The sequence below is a fragment of the Rhinolophus ferrumequinum genome, chromosome 5, assembly GCF_004115265.2.
Source record: "Rhinolophus ferrumequinum isolate MPI-CBG mRhiFer1 chromosome 5, mRhiFer1_v1.p, whole genome shotgun sequence".
Classification (NCBI taxonomy): Eukaryota; Metazoa; Chordata; class Mammalia; order Chiroptera; family Rhinolophidae; genus Rhinolophus; species Rhinolophus ferrumequinum.
The window spans coordinates 17,969,500-17,988,675 of NC_046288.1; the positions used below are offsets into that span (position 1 = coordinate 17,969,500).

At 33.2% G+C, this 19,176-nt stretch overlaps 1 protein-coding gene across 2 annotated transcripts in view; it reads left to right on the top strand.

Annotated features, from left to right (window-relative positions):
- CEP135 (centrosomal protein 135) overlaps positions 1 to 18,653 on the top strand; it is a 66,101-nt gene extending 47,448 nt beyond the window's left edge. For both annotated transcript variants that reach the window (XM_033106748.1, XM_033106747.1), the window contains 11 exons: positions 237 to 352; positions 427 to 581; positions 1,011 to 1,066; positions 1,828 to 1,996; positions 2,778 to 2,888; positions 3,162 to 3,347; positions 6,291 to 6,500; positions 7,379 to 7,581; positions 8,517 to 8,621; positions 10,566 to 10,679; positions 17,056 to 18,653. In XM_033106748.1, coding sequence (XP_032962639.1) covers positions 237 to 352; positions 427 to 581; positions 1,011 to 1,066; positions 1,828 to 1,996; positions 2,778 to 2,888; positions 3,162 to 3,347; positions 6,291 to 6,500; positions 7,379 to 7,581; positions 8,517 to 8,621; positions 10,566 to 10,665 — 1,411 coding nt within the window. In that variant the 3' untranslated portion in view covers positions 10,666 to 10,679; positions 17,056 to 18,653. The remainder of the gene's footprint in view (positions 1 to 236; positions 353 to 426; positions 582 to 1,010; positions 1,067 to 1,827; positions 1,997 to 2,777; positions 2,889 to 3,161; positions 3,348 to 6,290; positions 6,501 to 7,378; positions 7,582 to 8,516; positions 8,622 to 10,565; positions 10,680 to 17,055) is intronic.
- The last annotated feature ends 523 nt before the right edge of the window (positions 18,654 to 19,176 follow it).

Sequence of the window (19,176 nt, forward strand, 5' to 3'; positions counted from 1 at the left end):
AAGAACACAATTAATTTGATCTTTATACTTTTTAGGAAGATGGAACCATTTTGAAGAATGTTGGATGGCAAGAAATAATATATAATATAATGCCATTAATTATAAGGGAAGAGCTTTAAACTAAGAAACTAAAGAAACTTTAAAAATAAATATATTTTTTAAGATCTCTCATTTTAAAAAAATTATTCCTACCAGAGATAAAGAATACAATTTGTTTCTGTCCGCTGATTCTTTAGGATGGTAAACGAGCAGCTACAGCTGTCACTTGATGATTATCAGCATCAACTTTCCATGAAAAGAAGTGAACTTGAATCAGCCGAAGCACAAATTAAAATACTGGAGGAACAAATAGGTAGGTGTTTTGAAAATTTTGTTTTTGCTAATGCTCATTTACTTTGGCTACCAAACATTTATTTTCGTTTATAGGTAAACTACACCTTAAGATGACTTCACAGGATGAGGAAGCTCATGTAATGAAAAAGACCATTGGTGTTATTGATAAAGAAAAAGACTTTCTTCAGGAGACTGTAGATGAGAAAACAGAACTGATTGCAAACTTGCAAGGGAACCTAGCTAATAAAGTATGTGACTGTTCAATATCGTTATCCGGCATCTGAACAGAAAAGATTATTTTATTCTCTGTTGCGAATATGCAGTTTTTATCACCCATGTGCAAGTTCCTAAGACTCAGGCCATGTCTTCTAATATATTTAAATTTCATTTTATCTCAATAATCTGAATCTTCAAAAGTTCTATTTATAGAATGTAATTTTATCAGATGTGATTACAGCAAACTCAAGGAAACAATTCAGGTTCTTAGAGTGGGTAGAAACATGCCACAAGAAGTACAGTGGGACATGGAAATATGTTTACTGATAGCTTTTGTTTGTAGCATAAGTTATATGAGTGGATTTTAACTATATAAATGTGATAAGTTATATAAATTTAATTGACGTTTCTATATGAATTGTTTCAAATCTTATGTATGCCTATTTTTATAATTTCTACAGGAAAAAGCTATTGTTCAGATGAAGACAACAGTCTCGGAGTATGAATCTTCTCTAAAGTAAGTAGTCAATGAAATGGCATCCAGCTTTTTTAAAAATTTCCAGTGAATTGGGCTTTATTTAAGTTGTAACTGACAATAGGAAAATTTCCTTTTTTAGTATTTCTATTATTGACAATAGCATCAGCATCATTTTCTTACTTTCCTGCATGAAAATGTTACTCTCCTTAGCTTTTCCCCCTCTTCTATCATCCACATCTAAACAGTTATGTCTTACAATTATTCTTTTACAAGCCTATTGGCTCTTTATTTTACTGTGATTGTCCTATGCAGGCCCTAATTATTAAAACTTAGATTATTTTAGTTTTGAATTTAGTCTATATCTAAACCTATCTTGAACACTGTTAAAAAAATTTTTACATTTTATTTCTAGTCTGTACTTCAAGACACAAGTCAAAAATTACATTTATTTTGTATACCCTTATATATTATGTAATAATGGGGACTTAAGTATTAAATAAATATTTGCCAATCGAATCTGTTATTATTTACCAAATGAATATCCGAACATTTGAAAGTCTTCTGATTCTACTTGACTTTTGGAATAATAAATTTATTTTGTGACTTTATATACTTATAATGATTGGTAAAGAGCTGAAATACCGACTTTACCTAATTAATCGGTGTCTTAATGCAGTATGTATAATTCCTTATATTCTTAGTGTACTTAATTCAGAGTACAACAATTTTATTTTAAATGAACTAAATTTTCCAAAAAGCTTTTTTTTTGTTTTCTTATTGCCACATGACTCATATAACAGTCAGCTAAAGGAAACACTAGCTAATCGGGACCGTGAGATAAGCAGCCTCCGACGCCAGCTTGATGCAACTCACAAAGAACTTGATGAAGTAGGAAGGTCTAAAGAAATATCTTTTAAGGAAAATAGAAGATTACAAGATGATCTGGCTACAATGGCAAGAGAAAACCAGGTATGAGCAAAATGCATAAACTTCGATAGTTTTACAGTATATTCATTGTTTGCTAAAGCTCTAAATGTGTTTTCTGTAATGAGAATGGCGTTTATAAGGGTATTAAAAAATGTGGTTTAGAATGCTACTGTATATTACAGGGTGTCTAATGGTACAGCTGTGGTCTCCTCACCATTTTGGTATTTGTTGTAAGAAATCCTAAAGCCGGTAGCATGGTATTCCTTATGGCAGAAATTATTGTCACCCTAGTGGATGAGGGCCTTGGCATCACTTCCAGGGCAAAGTTGCTGTATTATAAAGACCCATGATAGATTTTAATTTTTCGTACTTACTGCAGGTGGCTTAGAGATATACCTTTAAGTTAATGAATATTTTAGAATTGCAAAGACTGAAAGGTATTGGTTTATTAAGGATTATACCAAAAAGACTAATAATTTTCGTATTTTACGTATTTTGTTTTTTTCAATTACTTTTAACATTATTCAGTATAAAGCATCTTGCTGATACGAATTTTTAAAAATGTCAACCTTTGAGCATACTAGCCCTGAATATAAATGCCAGATACATGGTTAGGACTATTGTGGGAAATGTGTGGTAATACTAGGTTAAAAAGTTATAGGTTAGGGAACATACGTGAAAGTAACGCTTAGGAATGTTTTGCTTTTGTTCTTTTTTCCCTATGCTCTGTTACTCCCCAAATTCAAAAGCAGTTACTTGAATATAAATAGAAGTCATTAGATGCTATGTTCATTTTAGTTTTGTCTTCAATTTTCTGATATAGGAAATCTCATTGGAACTGGAAGCAGCAGTGCAAGAAAAAGAAGAAATGAAGAGTAGAGTTCATAATTACATAACTGAGGTGTCACGATGGGAGAGCTTAATGGCTGCTAAGGTGAAAAAAACATTGTTTAGGTTGGATTTAAGACTTTTTTTTTTTTTTTTTACTTTCTATATTTCTTTATTAGATACTAACTAATGAGAGTAGAAATCTTACTACTGTCTTTTTACATAGCCCTGCAGACCTTACTTAGTATTGTATCTGCACAGATAGTTTATGCTTCCTAAATTAAAACAAAAATCCCAATGCATGTATATGTTTATGACACGGGTATTCCAGTAAGGGAAAGTTACTAATTTAGAAACAATCTAATTATGTTTAAACCAGGAAAAAGAAAACCAAGATTTGTTGGATAGATTTCAGATGCTTCATAACCGGGCTGAAGACTGGGAGGTCAAAGCCCATCAAGCTGAGGGAAAAAGCAGCTCAGTCCGCCTGGAACTTCTTTCTATTGACACAGAGAGGAGACACCTCCGTGAAAGAGTGGAGCTCTTAGAAAAAGAAATTCAGGAGGTAATATATTTACTGTCTTGTGAAGCCATTATTTAGTAAAACGGAAAACATTCAAAGGTACTTTATTGAAGTGAGGGTTAAGCATTGATAAAATCAAATTCAGTGGTAATTTTTTGTCATTCTGATAATTTGCCTGGAAACCTCCATTACTTTTTTTTATGGTAGTAAAATTTACATAACGTCAAATTGATCATTTGATCCATTCTTAAGTGTACGGTTCTGTGGCAATTACTACTGTGTTCACGTTATTGTGCAACTACCACCACCATCTATCTCCATAATGTTTTCATCTTCCCCAACTGAAACTCTGTACCCATTAACCACTAACTCCCTATTCTCTCGCTCAGCCCCTGGCAACCATCATTCTACTTTCTCATGATTCTGACTACTCTATGTACCTCATATAAGTGGAATCATACAATATTTGTCTTTTTGTGATCTGTTTATTTCACTTAGCCTTAAGATTCACTGAATCTCGAGGTCAATCCATGTAGCATGAGTCAGAATTTCATTCTTTTTTAAGGTTGAATAATATTTCATTGTATGTATAAACCACACTTTGTTTATTTATTCATCTCCCAATAGACATTTGGTTTGTTTCCCTCTTTGGCTATTGAGAATAATGTTGCTATGAATATGAGTGTACAGTATCTATTCAAGTCCTTGATTTCAGTTCTTTAGGATATACCTAGAAATGGAATCTTGGATCATATGGTAACTTTATGCTTAATTTTTTAAGGAATTGCCATACAGTGTTCCACAAAGGCAGCACCATTTTAAGTTCCCGCTAACAATTGAAGAGTTTCAGTTTCTCCACATCCCTGCCAACTTGTTATTTTATTTTATTTTTTTAATAATAGCCATCCCAGTGGGAGTGAAGTGGTATCTCATTTTGGATTTGACTTGCATTTTCTTAATGATTAGTGATGTTGAGCATCTCTTTGTGTTTATTGGCCGTTTGTGTATATTCTTTGCAGAAACATCTATTCAAATTCTTTGCCCATTTTTTAATCAGGTTGTTTTTTTGTTACTGAGTTGTGGTAATTATTTGTATATTCTTGATATTAATCCCTTATGTGTATTGTAAATATTGTCTCTCATCCCATGAATTGCCTTTTCATTCAGTTTCATCCTGTGATATGTAAAAGTTTTTAATTTTGATGAAGGCCAATTTATCTATTTTTGGTGTCGTGTTCAAGAAATCATTGCCAGGTCCATTGTCATGAAGCTTTTTCCCTGTGTTCTAAGAGTTTTATAAGTTTTAGCTCTTATGTTGAGGTCTTTGATCCATTTTGAGTTAACTTTTGTATATGATATAATGTAAGGATCCAACTTCATTCTTTTGCATGTGGATTTAAATAAGCTCTTGTCATGAAGACAGTCTAATAAACATCTCAGTAAAATTTTGAGTTCAGTGAAAATATAGGGACCCTAAGTTATATTGATAGAGAATTGTTGGCTGTCATTTGTATTTTTGTTTGGTTGGTGTAGTATTGTAATATTCATTTTTTAGAAAGTATTGATTATCTGTAGTGGGTAGAATTATGGCCCCTGAAGAGATATATTTAGGTTGTATCCCCCAGTACCTGTGAATAAGACCTTATCTGAAATACTGTCTCTGCAGATATAATCAAGTTTAAATGAGATCATACTAGATTGGGGTGGACCCTTATCTAATAACTGGTGTCCTTATAAAAATGAGGGCGATTTAGACATAGAAAACACAGGGGAGAATGCCATATGAAGACAGTCAGAGCCTGGAGTGATATGTCTACAAAGTCAAGAAATGCCAAGGATTGCCAGCAACCACCAGAAGATGGGAGAGAGGAAGCATAGAACAGATTTTCCTTAAGAACTTCCAGAAGAAGCCAACTATGTCGTCGTCTAAGTTTCAGACCTGTAACCTCCAGATTTGTGAGGGAATAAATTTCCGTTGTTTTAAGCCACCCAGTAATTTGCAGTAATCTGTTAGAGCAGCGCTAGGAAACTAATACATTATCTCTATAAGCATTTTTTCTATTATGAGAAAGGGATGCTTTTCAACCTTCCAAAGAGTTCTCAGGAGAAACTATTCTTTAGTTCTTTTGTTCTTTGTCATTGTTCATGTTCTTTTATGGTATATGAAATTGACTTTTACATATTTATATTTAGTTTTTTGGGGGAACCTTGATTTAATAAATTCATTAGTATTTGGAAAACCCAAATATTTACTTTTTTGTAACTGTTGACTTTTGTTAAACCTTCCTACATAGTATCCGATTTTTAATGTTGATTCATTTCAGTAAAGCCTATTCAAATAATTGTAATTTTTAAGTATGGAATTCTTCCTAAACTCAGAAGTAGATTTTAAACCATAGTTTGTATTTACCACTCACAATTTAAATTGTGAAAAATTTAAAATGTGAATTATTCTAAGAAAAAAATCTATCAGTATTTCAAACTTTGCTCATTATTTCAGTTATTGAAATTTTATAAAGTTATATATTATTAAATTAAATTTTAATTTAAATATGATTTCAGGTATTTAGTTTTAAAGCAAACTCCATTTTTGAAATTCAAAATTTAGCTAAAGACAATTGATGAATGATAAATATAGAGGTTGTTTTTTTCTTGAAAAGGCATTATTATAACAAAGAATTTATAAAAGAAATAATAAACTTCAAAGATCTCATGCACAACACCCTAAAACAATTATTTTCATCTTTGCATCTTCTAAATCTATACATGAAGTACTTAGGTACCATGATTAATAATTATACACAATTAATTTTGTTAAGTATTAAATAGTTCATCTTTAATAACAGACAGCTTCTTGAGAGTATCTTAAAATATGCCAAAATTGGCACTTACATTTTTATAAAGTGAGTTTGTAGCTGCACAAATCAAGCCTTTAAAATTCTTGATTTACGTTACCTTTTTCCCTGTTTCCTTTTTTATTTTCAGCACATAAATGCACATCATGCTTATGAATCTCAGATCTCCTCAATGACAAAGGCCATATCTAGATTGGAAGAAGAGCTGAGGCATCAAGAAGATGAAAAGGCAGTAGTATTCAGTGATATGTCATCTCTTAGAGAACTTTGTATTAAGCTTGATTCAGGCAAAGATATTATGACCCAACAATTGAATTCCAAAAACCTTGAATTTGAGAAGGTAAGAACTTAAAAGATATTGTAGCACATTGTTTTATTGAGCCCTGTTCTAGTTGTTTTGCTTTATCATTCACTATCCAATGTATTTGTTCCCCTTTGGAGTAGTATTTTTGACAACAGGATTTTGGCAACTATATTTGACTACTAGGTTCTTTGCCAAGATTTATTTGGCAAACATGCTGATGAAATTAGGTGTTGTTTGTTTTGGAGTTGATGAGTATTTAGGAGAATATCAGTCTTCTGATTATCAAATAGGAAGGAGCATATCCCAATACATTCTTTCTCTGTTTAAAGGTAAGGCTTAAATGAAGGCTTGAGCAGTTCATTACTTCCTAAGTGGAATATTTTTCCTGATAAAAATCTTAAGGCAGTTTAAGTCATACTAAATTTTAAAAATCTCCTTAGCTGGAGCTTTCCATTCCCAAACTGAAGCATTACTTTAAACAACCCAGTGTATGCTTTCAAACATAGGTGTTTTCATTTTCACTCATTTAATAGTATCTTTATTTTCAGGTACTGAGAAGTTCCAATACTGGCTTGACTATGTAGTCAGAGGACAGATTTAATAGACCAGGAGGAGCTCCTTGCTGATAGGGTGGCCATATTTTAGGATTTTATGTTAATGACCCTCTCCTAATAAGGTAGTATGAAAGAAGACTATTTGAGGATTGGAGTAGGTCTCATAGCCGAATAAGCCCTTATAAAAAAATAGCAAAGACTGTTTTTCAAATAAGATATTTTTCTCATACTTAAAAAAGTGGTTCAAAATCTTTAACTGGCACGCAAAATGAGGGAACTGATGTATGTATAGCTCTGTAGATAATTTTTCAGAGTAAGTCTAAAATTGTACTGAAGTAACCTTACTTTGTTTTTCTGTAGGTTGTGGCTGAATTAGAAAATGTAAAATCAGAATCAGAGCTATTAAAAAAACAACTGGCAAGTGAGAAACATACAATTAAAAACCTTGAATTGTTGTTGGCTACAAATAGAGATAAAGAATTTCATTCTCATTTAACCTCCCATGAGAAGGATACAGAAATTCAGCTACTTAAAGACAAGTTAACCCTTTCGGAAAGCAAAGTGTAAGTGTTATAAATCAGTCTATGTGAGGGGAATAGCTTGTCAAAAATAATTTTTCAATATTAGTAAATTTTTATAGATTTATAGAATAAAACAAATGATTGAAAAATGACTGGAAGAACAAACAATAGATATATTCAATTTTTGCAGGAATAGGGGAATGGGAGTGTGAATGGTGGTATAAAACCAAAATATTTTATTTATGTGGCTGCTGCTTTTAGAAACTCACGGGTTTAGTCCAAAAGAGACATCGTGTTTGGAGGTGTAGATTTGTGTATCTTCACCACAGAGGTGATTCCCATGGAAGTGAATTAATGAACTTTAGAAAAATGCCTAAATTTGAGGAAGGAAGAGAAGTATCAGCAAAGGGGAGAGCATTTCAGGATGGGAGAATAGGCATGTCTCATCCTGGGGATTAAGAAAAAGTTTTGCAGTTTGATCTTCATAAGTGTATTGATTGCCTTTTAGAGATTGATGATGGTGGTTTTTTAGGATGGAGAGGTTTGGGTGTATTTGTTGGAAAAGAGGAGGAAACCCAGAGTAGATAGTACAAGTGGAATAATTAACTTGTAAAAGAAGTTAGAAATACTCCTTCTGAGGCTGGAGTAAAGAAAGAGCCAGTGAAAATACTTTGCATATTGATGTTACAATTCATGTCTTATTCAAATTTGTATCTTCAGCATTGCTGCAGTGCCTGGCACATACTGGAGGCCGAGTAAATGTTTATTAAATAAATGAGATGAATGAAAACTTTCGGATAGAAGCTCCAGAAGTTTAGAAAATTATTGTTGAAAAGGCTTGATCTTGGGGGTTTTTTTTGTCCTTAAGTATCACTTCCTTGTATTTCTTAATAACAGAAACAAAAATCCATACCCCTTGACTTTACAATACAGAACATTTGTTATTTATTTCTTTAATTTTCAAAATTTATTTTTAGAACTAGTCAAAGCCGGGAAAACACCATGCTTCGGGCTAAAGTGGCACAATTACAAACAGATCATGATGCTCTGAGAAGGCAGATTTCGACTGAAAGATATGAACGGTAAGAAAAATATTTAGCGTTGGACAGTGTTTTTATTTTTTTCCTATCCTATTCCAAAAATGATTTAATATGTTTACAGATAGGAAGCTTTTTTAGCATTAATGCATGAAATAAATTTCTTCGGTAATTCTTCCTGTAAAGGGAAGTATTGTGGAAGATAACATCCCTACAGTAAACAAAGTGTCAACTTTTGTATAAATGTTTTCTGTAGCGTTCCTCAGGGCAAAATTGGGGCATTATTTCAAAGGCTAAATTTAGGAATCAGAAACCGAGTAAGGATTCTACAAGGGCCCAAGAAAATATGGTCCAGTAGGAAACTCTAAATAGAAATCATCAAAAAAGGGATGCTTATGATTATAAGGGCAAGTAGCAAATATGTACCATATACTATATATATATCGTATCTGGTAATCCTACTAACAATCTATGATTATGCCTATATTATATAGGAAACTGAGGTCACACAAATAGTAAGTAGCAGAGTCAAAACTGAAATCCAGGCAGGTCTGTCTAATACTAAAGCCTGTGTTCTTAACCTCTATAATATATTGTCTACAGCTTAGTAATTTTCATACCCACTTATATTTCGGTTCATTTGCTTTATTATGTTGAATATTTTAATCCCCAAGTGTTACAAACAGAAATGAGACTTGCTTTAAGAATTAAAGTTGCAGTCTAATTTGCAAATCACTTGTCAAGTTACTTTTCTTCCATTACTCTTTCCTACTATACTAATACTATAGACATTTCTGAGATTTCATTCTCAAATAGCAGTCAACTTGCTTATTAGATCAATTTTTGAGTTCTCTTATTCTTATCTGTTGGCATAAAAACTTTTGAGTGATGTGCTATTTAATGTATAGATGGAATTTGCTAGGAATTCATCATTTATGATTTCAGTGAGAGATTGCATGTGTCATGAAAGCCGTATTTTTAATCTCTTGGAATTTCAAAAGTCTAATTTCTGTGCTAAACTGTACATATGTAATGATTTCCATTTCTTTTAGTATATGTGCTGCCGAAGCGAACACATGATTTCCATTTCTTAATGATAACTTTAAACTCTTTCAATTCAAGGGTCCCAAATCAAGCTCCGCATTGCCCAAGAGATGCCCTTAATTCATCTCCTTGTTCCTTGCCCCAAAACCCAAAGAAACCTTGACCCACCTGGCCATGTCTTTCCTTCTTTTTACCATCTAAGGAGAGTGTGAATTCTTAAACGGGCATTATCACCACCGCAGGGGACAAAATTGGTTCTTGGGGGAAGAGTGGCAAAAAAATCTAATTACAGGTTTTTTTTTTTTTACAAATCAGGTTCTTTTTTTTACAATGATATGGGCCTTCAAAGGGCTACGGTATGTAAATAATGTACCTGTGTATTAAAATTTCATGGAGTGGAGGTTAACGGAGGAAAATGTCTAAAAAAGTTTCTTTAGGGGAATAACAATGGGAAAAAGTTTGTGAAACACCCAACTAGAGAAAAATTCTGGATACTGAAGAACTCAAGGCAGAAATAAGTCTAGGCCAGAGAATGAATAGCCCACAAAGGAGGTGGCAGCAGAGTCCCCATGCTTTCTGGGACAGATGCAGACACACAGAAAGAAAGCATAAGAGAGAATGCATTATTTCACTTCTGACATTTGGGAGTTTTGAGGCAGAAAGAAGGGGATGGCTAGATTTATAGACAAGAGCGGTGGGAAAGGAAGGGGCAGAGGAGGGAACCATCCAACTTTGAAAATATGTGTACAGAAGGGCTTTGAACAATCTCTTATAATACATATTCCTTTGATTGAAATCTTTTATCCACTACTTAAAAATTATATAAGAACGTAGGATTTAAATTTAGTAGAAATACTAATTGAGTAGAAAATATTTAATAATAACAGCACCTTATGTGTCTGTACCACTTTTTGGTATAATCTTTTATTTGATCTTTATTGACAGAGAACGAGCAATCCAAGAGATGCGTCGACATGGTCTTCCCACATCACCCCTTAGTTCTACTCTGAGGTCTCCTTTACATTCTCCTGAACATATAAACTGATAATTATCAGAAAGGTACGTATGTAACACCAAGGACAAGCCAAACTAATCTGTGGTTATAAAAATTCAGAAAGTAGCTTTCTGTGTGCGGGGAGGGATGATTGCCATCAAAGGTGGTCAGGGGAACTTTCTGATCGCCTTTGGCCGGAATAATGAAATTTTCTATTTCTTGGTGGTGTTGGTTACATAGTATATATGATTGTAAAAACTCACTGAACTGAACATTTATGGTCCATGTATTTTATTGTTCATAGATTATATCTCAATTAAAAGGAGAAGACATAACAAAACATTAAATGACAATGAAATATTATAGGGTAATATTTGATGAAGTACCAAATTCAAGGTACAAATAATAGATGGTGAAAGTGTGGACAAAGAAACAGGAGTGCATGTGGCACAATAAACTGAATCTGATAGGAATGGCAGGTTGTTGGGGAATAATGAGGGAGAAAGGCATGGAAGGTAGAGTGGATATATGGAATTACTGAATGTGAGGCTGAATTAGGGATTGTAGACTCTATTCTGTAAGTCAAGGGGAGCCATGAAAGATCCTCTGTATAGGATGACAGCATCCAAGGGAGGGCTTCAGATGCAAGAACTGTTCCTGGCAGGTAAACTTCACAACTGTATTTGGGCCTTATTGGGGAGGGCAGAAACCAGAGGCAGGAAGACCAGAAAGAGATGTGAAATGAACGATATAATCAGTTCAGGATCAGTATTATAATATTGAAAGCTAGGATGGAAGTTAAAAAATAGTTCATAATAATACATACAGAAAAGTACCATGTCATAGTACACAGCTCAGTGAATTATCACAAACTGGACACACACACCTATGTAACTTGCACCCAGATCAAGAAACAAAACATTTCCTCTCTTGGGCTCTCTGCTGGTCATAGCCCTGCTATAAAAGTAACTGTCCTGTATTAAAAGCATGGGTTTCTTTTGACTGTTTTTGGACATTTTATAAATGAAATCATACATTTCTGGCTACTTTTCCTCAACAATACATTTGTGAGATTCATCCGTACTGTTGTGTGTACTTGTAGATGGTTCAGTCTTGTTGCTGCGTGGTATTCCATTACGTGAACTCACCACAGTGCATTTACTCATTTTATCGTTGGTGGGCGTTTGGTAATTTCCAGTTCAGGCTATTACAGATAGAGTTGATTCACATTCTAGTACCTGTATGTTGGTGAACAGAGATGTGTGCATTTCTTTTGGGTCTACACTTAGGAGTGAAATTGTTGGGTCACTGGACATGCATGTTCAGTGCTTGTCAGGTCACTGACAAGCTTGAGTAGATACGGCAAAACAGTTTCCACAGTGGTTGTAAAGAGCTAGGCCACATTTGACTGAGGAAGAGTTAAAGGATTTGTTGATTCACTGGAGAGGGGAATGAATGGAAAAGAAGCTTGTCAGACCCAGGGTTTGAAAGGTAAGTGACTATAAAACACAGGCTCATTGACAGAAATAATAGTCACTTCTTTTAAAAATTATGTATTTTTTGCTTCTTTTAATAGATGTACATAGGAGATAATTAAGCATTTCTTTGATGACTCAAAATCCTCATTATGGACAGCAGTTATGTGCTATGCTTTAGCATACTTATGCCCGGAGGGTTTATTGGTGTTTGAAAGGCCTAGGTTTTTTCACGATTCCTAATTGCTGTGTTTTTGTTTTTGTGTTTGTTTGTTTGTTTGTGTAAAATATTTACTTTCCTCTTTTACTTAGAGGACCACTTCTCAGTGAGGGCTGCAATCACTGTTCTCACAACTTCTAACTGCTGCATTAATTTGAATGTGATTAGATGGAGGTTCATTTTCTCATTAAGAAGCCTTATAACTCTTGTGACATAAACATTTCTCATGCTCGATTCATAGTTGCATTTTAGATCGGGGTTGGCAAACTAGAGTCTGTGGGCCAAGTCCACCGCACTGCCTAGTTTTGTAAATTAAACTTTAGTAGAGCATAATCACACCCATTTGTGTACATATTCTGTGAGACTGTTCTTCCTTTCTTCTTCTTCTTTTTTTTTAATGTTTATTGGGGTGACAATGGTTAATAAAGTTACATAGGTTTCAGGTGTACAATTCTATAATACATCATCTGTATGTCACATTGTGTGCTCACCACCCAGAGTCAGTTCTCCTTCCATCACCATGTATTTGATCCCATTTACCCTCATCTACCACCCTTTCTCCCCCTTACTCTCTAGTAAACTATTGTGTGTCTATGAGTTTTTGTTTCTTCATTTGTTTGTCTTGTTCTTTTGTTGTTTTCAGTTTTATGTATCAGTGAAATCATATGGTTCTCGACTTTTTCTGTCTGACTTATTTCGCTTAGCATTATAATCTCAAGATCCATCCATGTTGTCGCAGATGGTACTATTTCATTGTTTCTTATGGCAGAATAGTATTCCATTGTGTATATATACCACATCTTCTTTATCCATTCATCTATCGAAACACTTTGGTTGTTTCCATGTCTTGGCCACCATAACTAAAGCTGCAATGAACATTGGAACTCATGTGTCTTGATGGATAACTGTTTTCAGATTTTTGGGGTAGATACCCAGGAGAGGGATTGCTGGGTCATATGGTAATTCTATTTTTAATTTTTTGAGGAACCTCCACACTGCCTTCCATAGCGACTGTACTAATCTGCATTCCCACCAACAGTGTATGAGGGTTCCTTTTTCTGCATAGCTTCAGCAACACTTGTTACTATTTGTCTTGTTGATGATAACCATTCTAACTGGTGTGAGGTGATATTTCATTGTGGTTTTTATTTGCATTTCTCTGATGTTTAGTGATGTTGAGCATTTTTTCATATGTCTATTGGCCATTTGTGTGTCCTCTTTGGAGAAATGTCTATTCAAGTCCTCTGCCCATTTTTTAATTGGATTGTTTGTTTTTTGTTGTTGAGTTGTATGAGTTCCTTATATATTTATCGGAGGCATTGTTTGCAAAAATCTTCTCCCATTCAGTTGGTTGCCTCTTTATTTTGTCAATGGTTCCTTTTGCTGTGCAGAAGCTTTTTAGTTTGATATAGTCCCATTCATTTATTTTAGCTTTTACTTCCTTTGTCTTTAGAGTCAAATTCATAAAATGCTCTTTGAACCCAAGGTCCATAAGTTTAGTACCGTGTTTCCCCGAAAATAAGACCTACCCCGAAAATAAGCCCCAGTTAAGATAGCCAGACGGATGCATTTAGTATGTTATAATGATATTCCTTCCAGAAGATGACATGACTGTGTTTAAATAAATGTAGATTGTTGTACATGAAAAAATAAGACATCCCCTGAAAATGTGCCCTAATGCGTCTTTTGGAGCAAAAATTAATATAAGACCCAGTTTTATTTGGGGGAAAATACAGCGTAAGACCCAGTCTTATTTATGGGGAAACATGGCACCTATGTTTACTTCTCTGCAGTTTATTGTTTCAGGTCTTATGTTTAGGTCTTTGATCCATTTTGAGTTAATTTTGGTACATGGTGAGAGACTGCTTTTCTATGGAGGCAGAATTAAGTAGTTGTGACAGAGACCCCGGGGCCCACAAATGTAAAATATTTACCACCTGGCCTTTCACATCGTGTAGCCTCTGGGAAATTCAGCAGTACACCTGTGAGATAGTAAGAGTGAAAAAGCACATAATTCCTTCATTTTTGAAAAGCGGCTTGACCTTAGACACCCCCTGAAGACACCCTTGTGGAGACGTCCAGGGGTCCCTACTATACTTTAAACACCACTGATACAGAACACAGTGGATTCCATCAATCTCTAAAGCTGTGATGAATTAGAAAACATTTTTTAATTGTGATAAAACATACGTAACACATCCTTGGCTATCTTAACTTTTTAAGTGTACACCTCAGAGGCATTAAATTTTCAGTGTTGTGCAACCATTACCACTATTTCCAAAACTTTTTCATTACCCCAAACAGAAACCCTGTATCCATTAAGTGGTAACTCTCCAGTCCACTGACCTTACTTCCTTAGCCCTTGGTAACTTCTAATCTACTTTTCTGTCTCTATGAATTTGCCTGTTTAGGTTTTCATGTAAGTGAAGTCATACAGTATTTGTCCTTTTGAGTCTGGCTTATTTCACTTCAGATAATACTTTCAAGATTCATCTATGTCGTAGCATGTATCAGAACTTCATTCTTTTTTATGCCCGGATAGGATTCCCTTGTGTGTTTATACTACATTTTGTTTATCCATTTATCAGTTGATGGACATCTGGGTTGTTTTCACCTCTTAGCCATTGTGAATAATGCTGCTATGAACACTTGTGTGTAAGTATCTGTTTTAGTCCCTGTTTTCAAATTTTGTGGAAGTATCTAGGAATAGAGTTGCTGGATCATTTGGTAATTCTATGTTTAACTACTTGGGGGTAATTCTATGTTTAACTTCTTGAGTACCAGCCAAACTTTTTCCACATAGCTATACCATTTTATATTTCCACCAGCAATGTAAGGGTTCCGATTTTCCAAATCCTTGTCAACACTTGTTATTTTCCATTTTTTAAATTATAGCCATCATAGTAGATGTGGATTAGAAACTTCTACAACCATTAGGAAATTCCCCGTGTATCCTAATGATGTTATTAATTGCCATTTCCATTCATATTTTCTAAATATTGTCATCAAAACTAATTTTGAGGGATTTCCCCATAAGTACTCAGAAATGACTGTGAAATATTGATATCAAGTCATATTTACAGTGTCTTTCTAATAGTTAAAATATATAATCCAATTTTGTTTTTTACTCTTTTGATTATTGTATCTGACACATGCTCACTGAATAAATATAAAATACAAAAGTATGAAGAAGGAACTCAAAATCAGATTTTTTACATTTTCTGTGGTAAAATATACATGATATTAAATTTATCATCTTAACCATTTTTTAAGTGTACATTTTTCTGGCAGTTAGCACATTCACATTGTTCTGCACAAATGATTTCCACCATCCATCTTTAGAACTTTTTTATCTTTTCCTGCTGAAACTCTATACCCATTAAAACTAACTCCCCATTCTACCCCTGGCAACCACCATTACAATTTCTGTTTCTCTGAATTTGGCTGCTTTAGGTTTCTCATATAAATGGAATCACACAACATTTGTCCTTTTGTGACTGGCTTATTTAACTTAGCATAATGTTTTTAGAGTTCATCCATATTAGAGCATGTGTCAGAATTCCCTTCCATTTTGAGGCTAAATAACATTCCATTATATGTATATACCACATTTTGTTTATCCATTCATCCATTGATGGACACTTGGGTTGCTATTATGAAAATGCTGCTATGAACATGGATGTACAAATCAAAATCACTTTTAATGCTACAACCAAGAGAAAATAACAATTAGCATGTTTGTATACTCCATTCTCATATTTAATTTGTAATAAACATACACACACATGCATAGACATACATAATTCTAATAGAGATCATACTCAGAATAGTTTTTATCCTGTTTTTTGTTTTGTTTTATTCTTTGTGGGTTTTCCCCCTTAATATTTTTGTGTTCATTTATTCATATGTTAAAAACATTTTCAGAAAATACCATTTTATAATAGTGACCTAATGGTTTATTACATGGATATTCTGTGATTTAGTTAATCATTCTCTTATGGGACATATAGCTCTTATAAATAATGTTTTACATCAGTATTGGACAACATACCTGATTATTCTTAACTATGTCTCTATAGGTATAGAAAAATTACTCTTAATATTTCCATTGTGGGATTTTTTCATATTTTAATGTGTGTGGTTTTAATTGGGAGGATGATTAGATAGCGCATAAGGTGAAAATATTTGGAAAAATATTTGACTGTCCATAGCATGCTATTTTAAGACTCAGACAACATAATTTCTGGTACTTGTGTATAATTTTAATAAACCTAGACATCAGATTATCCCTTTTGAGTGATTTTTCTCAACATGCTGTTATTCCAGTCTCTTCACTGTGTGTCTTTTAATCCTCATGTACTTTGAGGTACTTTGGTAGTTTGAGGGGGGAATAATACCTTTTTGAAGTATAGAACAGTACTTCCTAACTATTAAATATAACTTGATTGTAGGCAAAGGTTTTATGAGAGACTATAATTCCAATTAAAACATTATTGAATTTGCAAATATATGGCGATGGAAGGAGAATTGACTCTGGGTGGTGAACACACAATGGGATTTATAGATGATGTAATACAGAATTGTACACCTGAAATCTATGCAATTTCACTAACAATTGTCACCCCAATAAATTTTTAAAAGAACAAACAAAAAAACAAAACTGAATTTCTGTGTTTCGTGAATGTACTGAATACTTTTGTTTATCAGTTTTCTCTTAACCTACTTTTCCCCTCCCCTCTTTTTCAGAATGATGACTTTCAATGAGTTGGCTATATGGATTTTTTAAAGGATATATATTTGAAGTACTGTTCCTGAAAATCATGAACATTGACACAAATTCTACCTCTGTCAACTTTTATTTAAATCAGTGAATATTTATGTAAAAAAAAATTGGTTTAAAAGAGCTCTATCTATGTGTATATTTTCATACATATGACAGAACAAAGTATGTATTAATAGTGCTAACTGATGTTATAGCTGTATTTTTATTATTTCTGACTTAAATTTCTCAAACTGTGTTTATGCTGTGAATTAATATAATGTATTATTCATATTATGCTTTAATAATCTTTTTCTTAATGAGCCATGATGTATGTATGTAAATATTCTTAACAGTACTTGTTTTTAAAGTGTTTTTAGTTTTCATGCCTGTGCTTATAACCTATATTTTTAACACAGTCACAAAGGATTATCAATTGTGATGCTCTGCTGTCATGCTTAACTTTTTCTTCTAAGTGTAAAATTAATTACTTACCAATTTGTTGTCTATCATTGATAGGAATATATTTAGGTTTATTCTTACAGTAGCAGAGATCCTGATAAAATGATGATTACCATACATAATTTGTTATTGCCAACTAGAAGAACTGTGATGGGAAAGATTCATTTATATTTTATATTATATATAATATTATTTTGGCTATCACATGAGCGCATAATACAAATTTATCAAAATCAAACTGAAAGCTGTATTCAGAATTTTGTAAAACAATAGACAGAAATTTGGGACATTTTTTTCAGTAAACACAATTTCTCAATATAAAATTTCAGAGTATAAAAGTATATGAGATATAGTAAAAACAGTTTTTAAAAATTCCAGTATGCGCATTCAGTAATATCAGATTTTTGTTTCTAAACCTTATAATTTATCAGTCTTCCAGAATGGTATGCAAACACTGAACTATGGCATATAAAGTATAAAACAGCTTTTTACAATTAATTTTCAAAGTTGTAATTTTAAAGAATTTAGACATATACATATATTAATTTAAAAACAGTAGTACAAAATAGAATATCAGATACAAAAACTAATCGTGTTTGAACCGTACACATTTGAAGAAAATCCTGTTCTTAATAGATTTCATTATGATTGAAAAAGAAGAACTTAAAAACTAACATAGGAAAATGGAAGGCCAATTATTTATGATACATTTTGTTTCCTCTTGTGGTTTAATAAAGTGGAGTTTGTACGTGTGCGTCTGTGTGTACCTGCGGGTGTGCAGTGCTCTTTTTCTAAAACTAGTATGCCTTATATGTTCAGGTTATGCCCTTTGCAATAATTCAGTGTATTTGGGTGTGATGTGGCTTACTTTACCACCATTTTTGTATTTTAGGTATTCCATCTCCCTTGTGTGAGTTCATCTGTTATAGCAAAATACAAGAGAAATGGGACTATTTGCAATGTCATGTGGAAGATCTTTTAATAAATGTGTGTAAATAAAATAAAAAGTTTTTGTTCCCACCTCTTCCCCCAAAGCAACAGCAGGATATATTTTGTTAGATATTTTATTTTTAATGTTTTCTATGATTAAAAAATGTATACTTTTCCATAATTGTTATTTTTATAACCATGATACTATATTTTTTAAAAATTAGTTTTATCTTAAAATACTGAATGTTCTAAGCTTTTATTGATGTTTTTAACTTGTTTTAAATAATTTTAAATTATGGAGGTTGACATAGATTTTCCAATAAACATTCCAGTCAATTTACTTTCTTTCTTACAAATAGTTTTTTTAAAATAATTTTAGCAATATTCTTCTAAAATTAAGTACAGTTTAGTCAAATCAAACTTTATTGTGGTGAGATAGGGAAATCTCTGAAATTAGGTTCCAGACACTTTTTTTTTCTAAGGGGAAGAGGACTTTATTGGGGAACAGTGTGCACTTCCAGGACTTTTTTCCAAGTCAAGTTGTCTTTTCAGTCTTAGTTGTGGAGGGTGCTGTTCAGTTTCAAGTTGTCCTTTTAGTCTTACTTGTGGAGGGCGGAGCTCAGCTCCAGGTCCAGTTGCCTTTGCTAGTTGCAGAGGGCACAGCCCACCATCCCTTGTGGGAGTCAAACCGGCAACCTTGTGGTTGAGAGGACGCA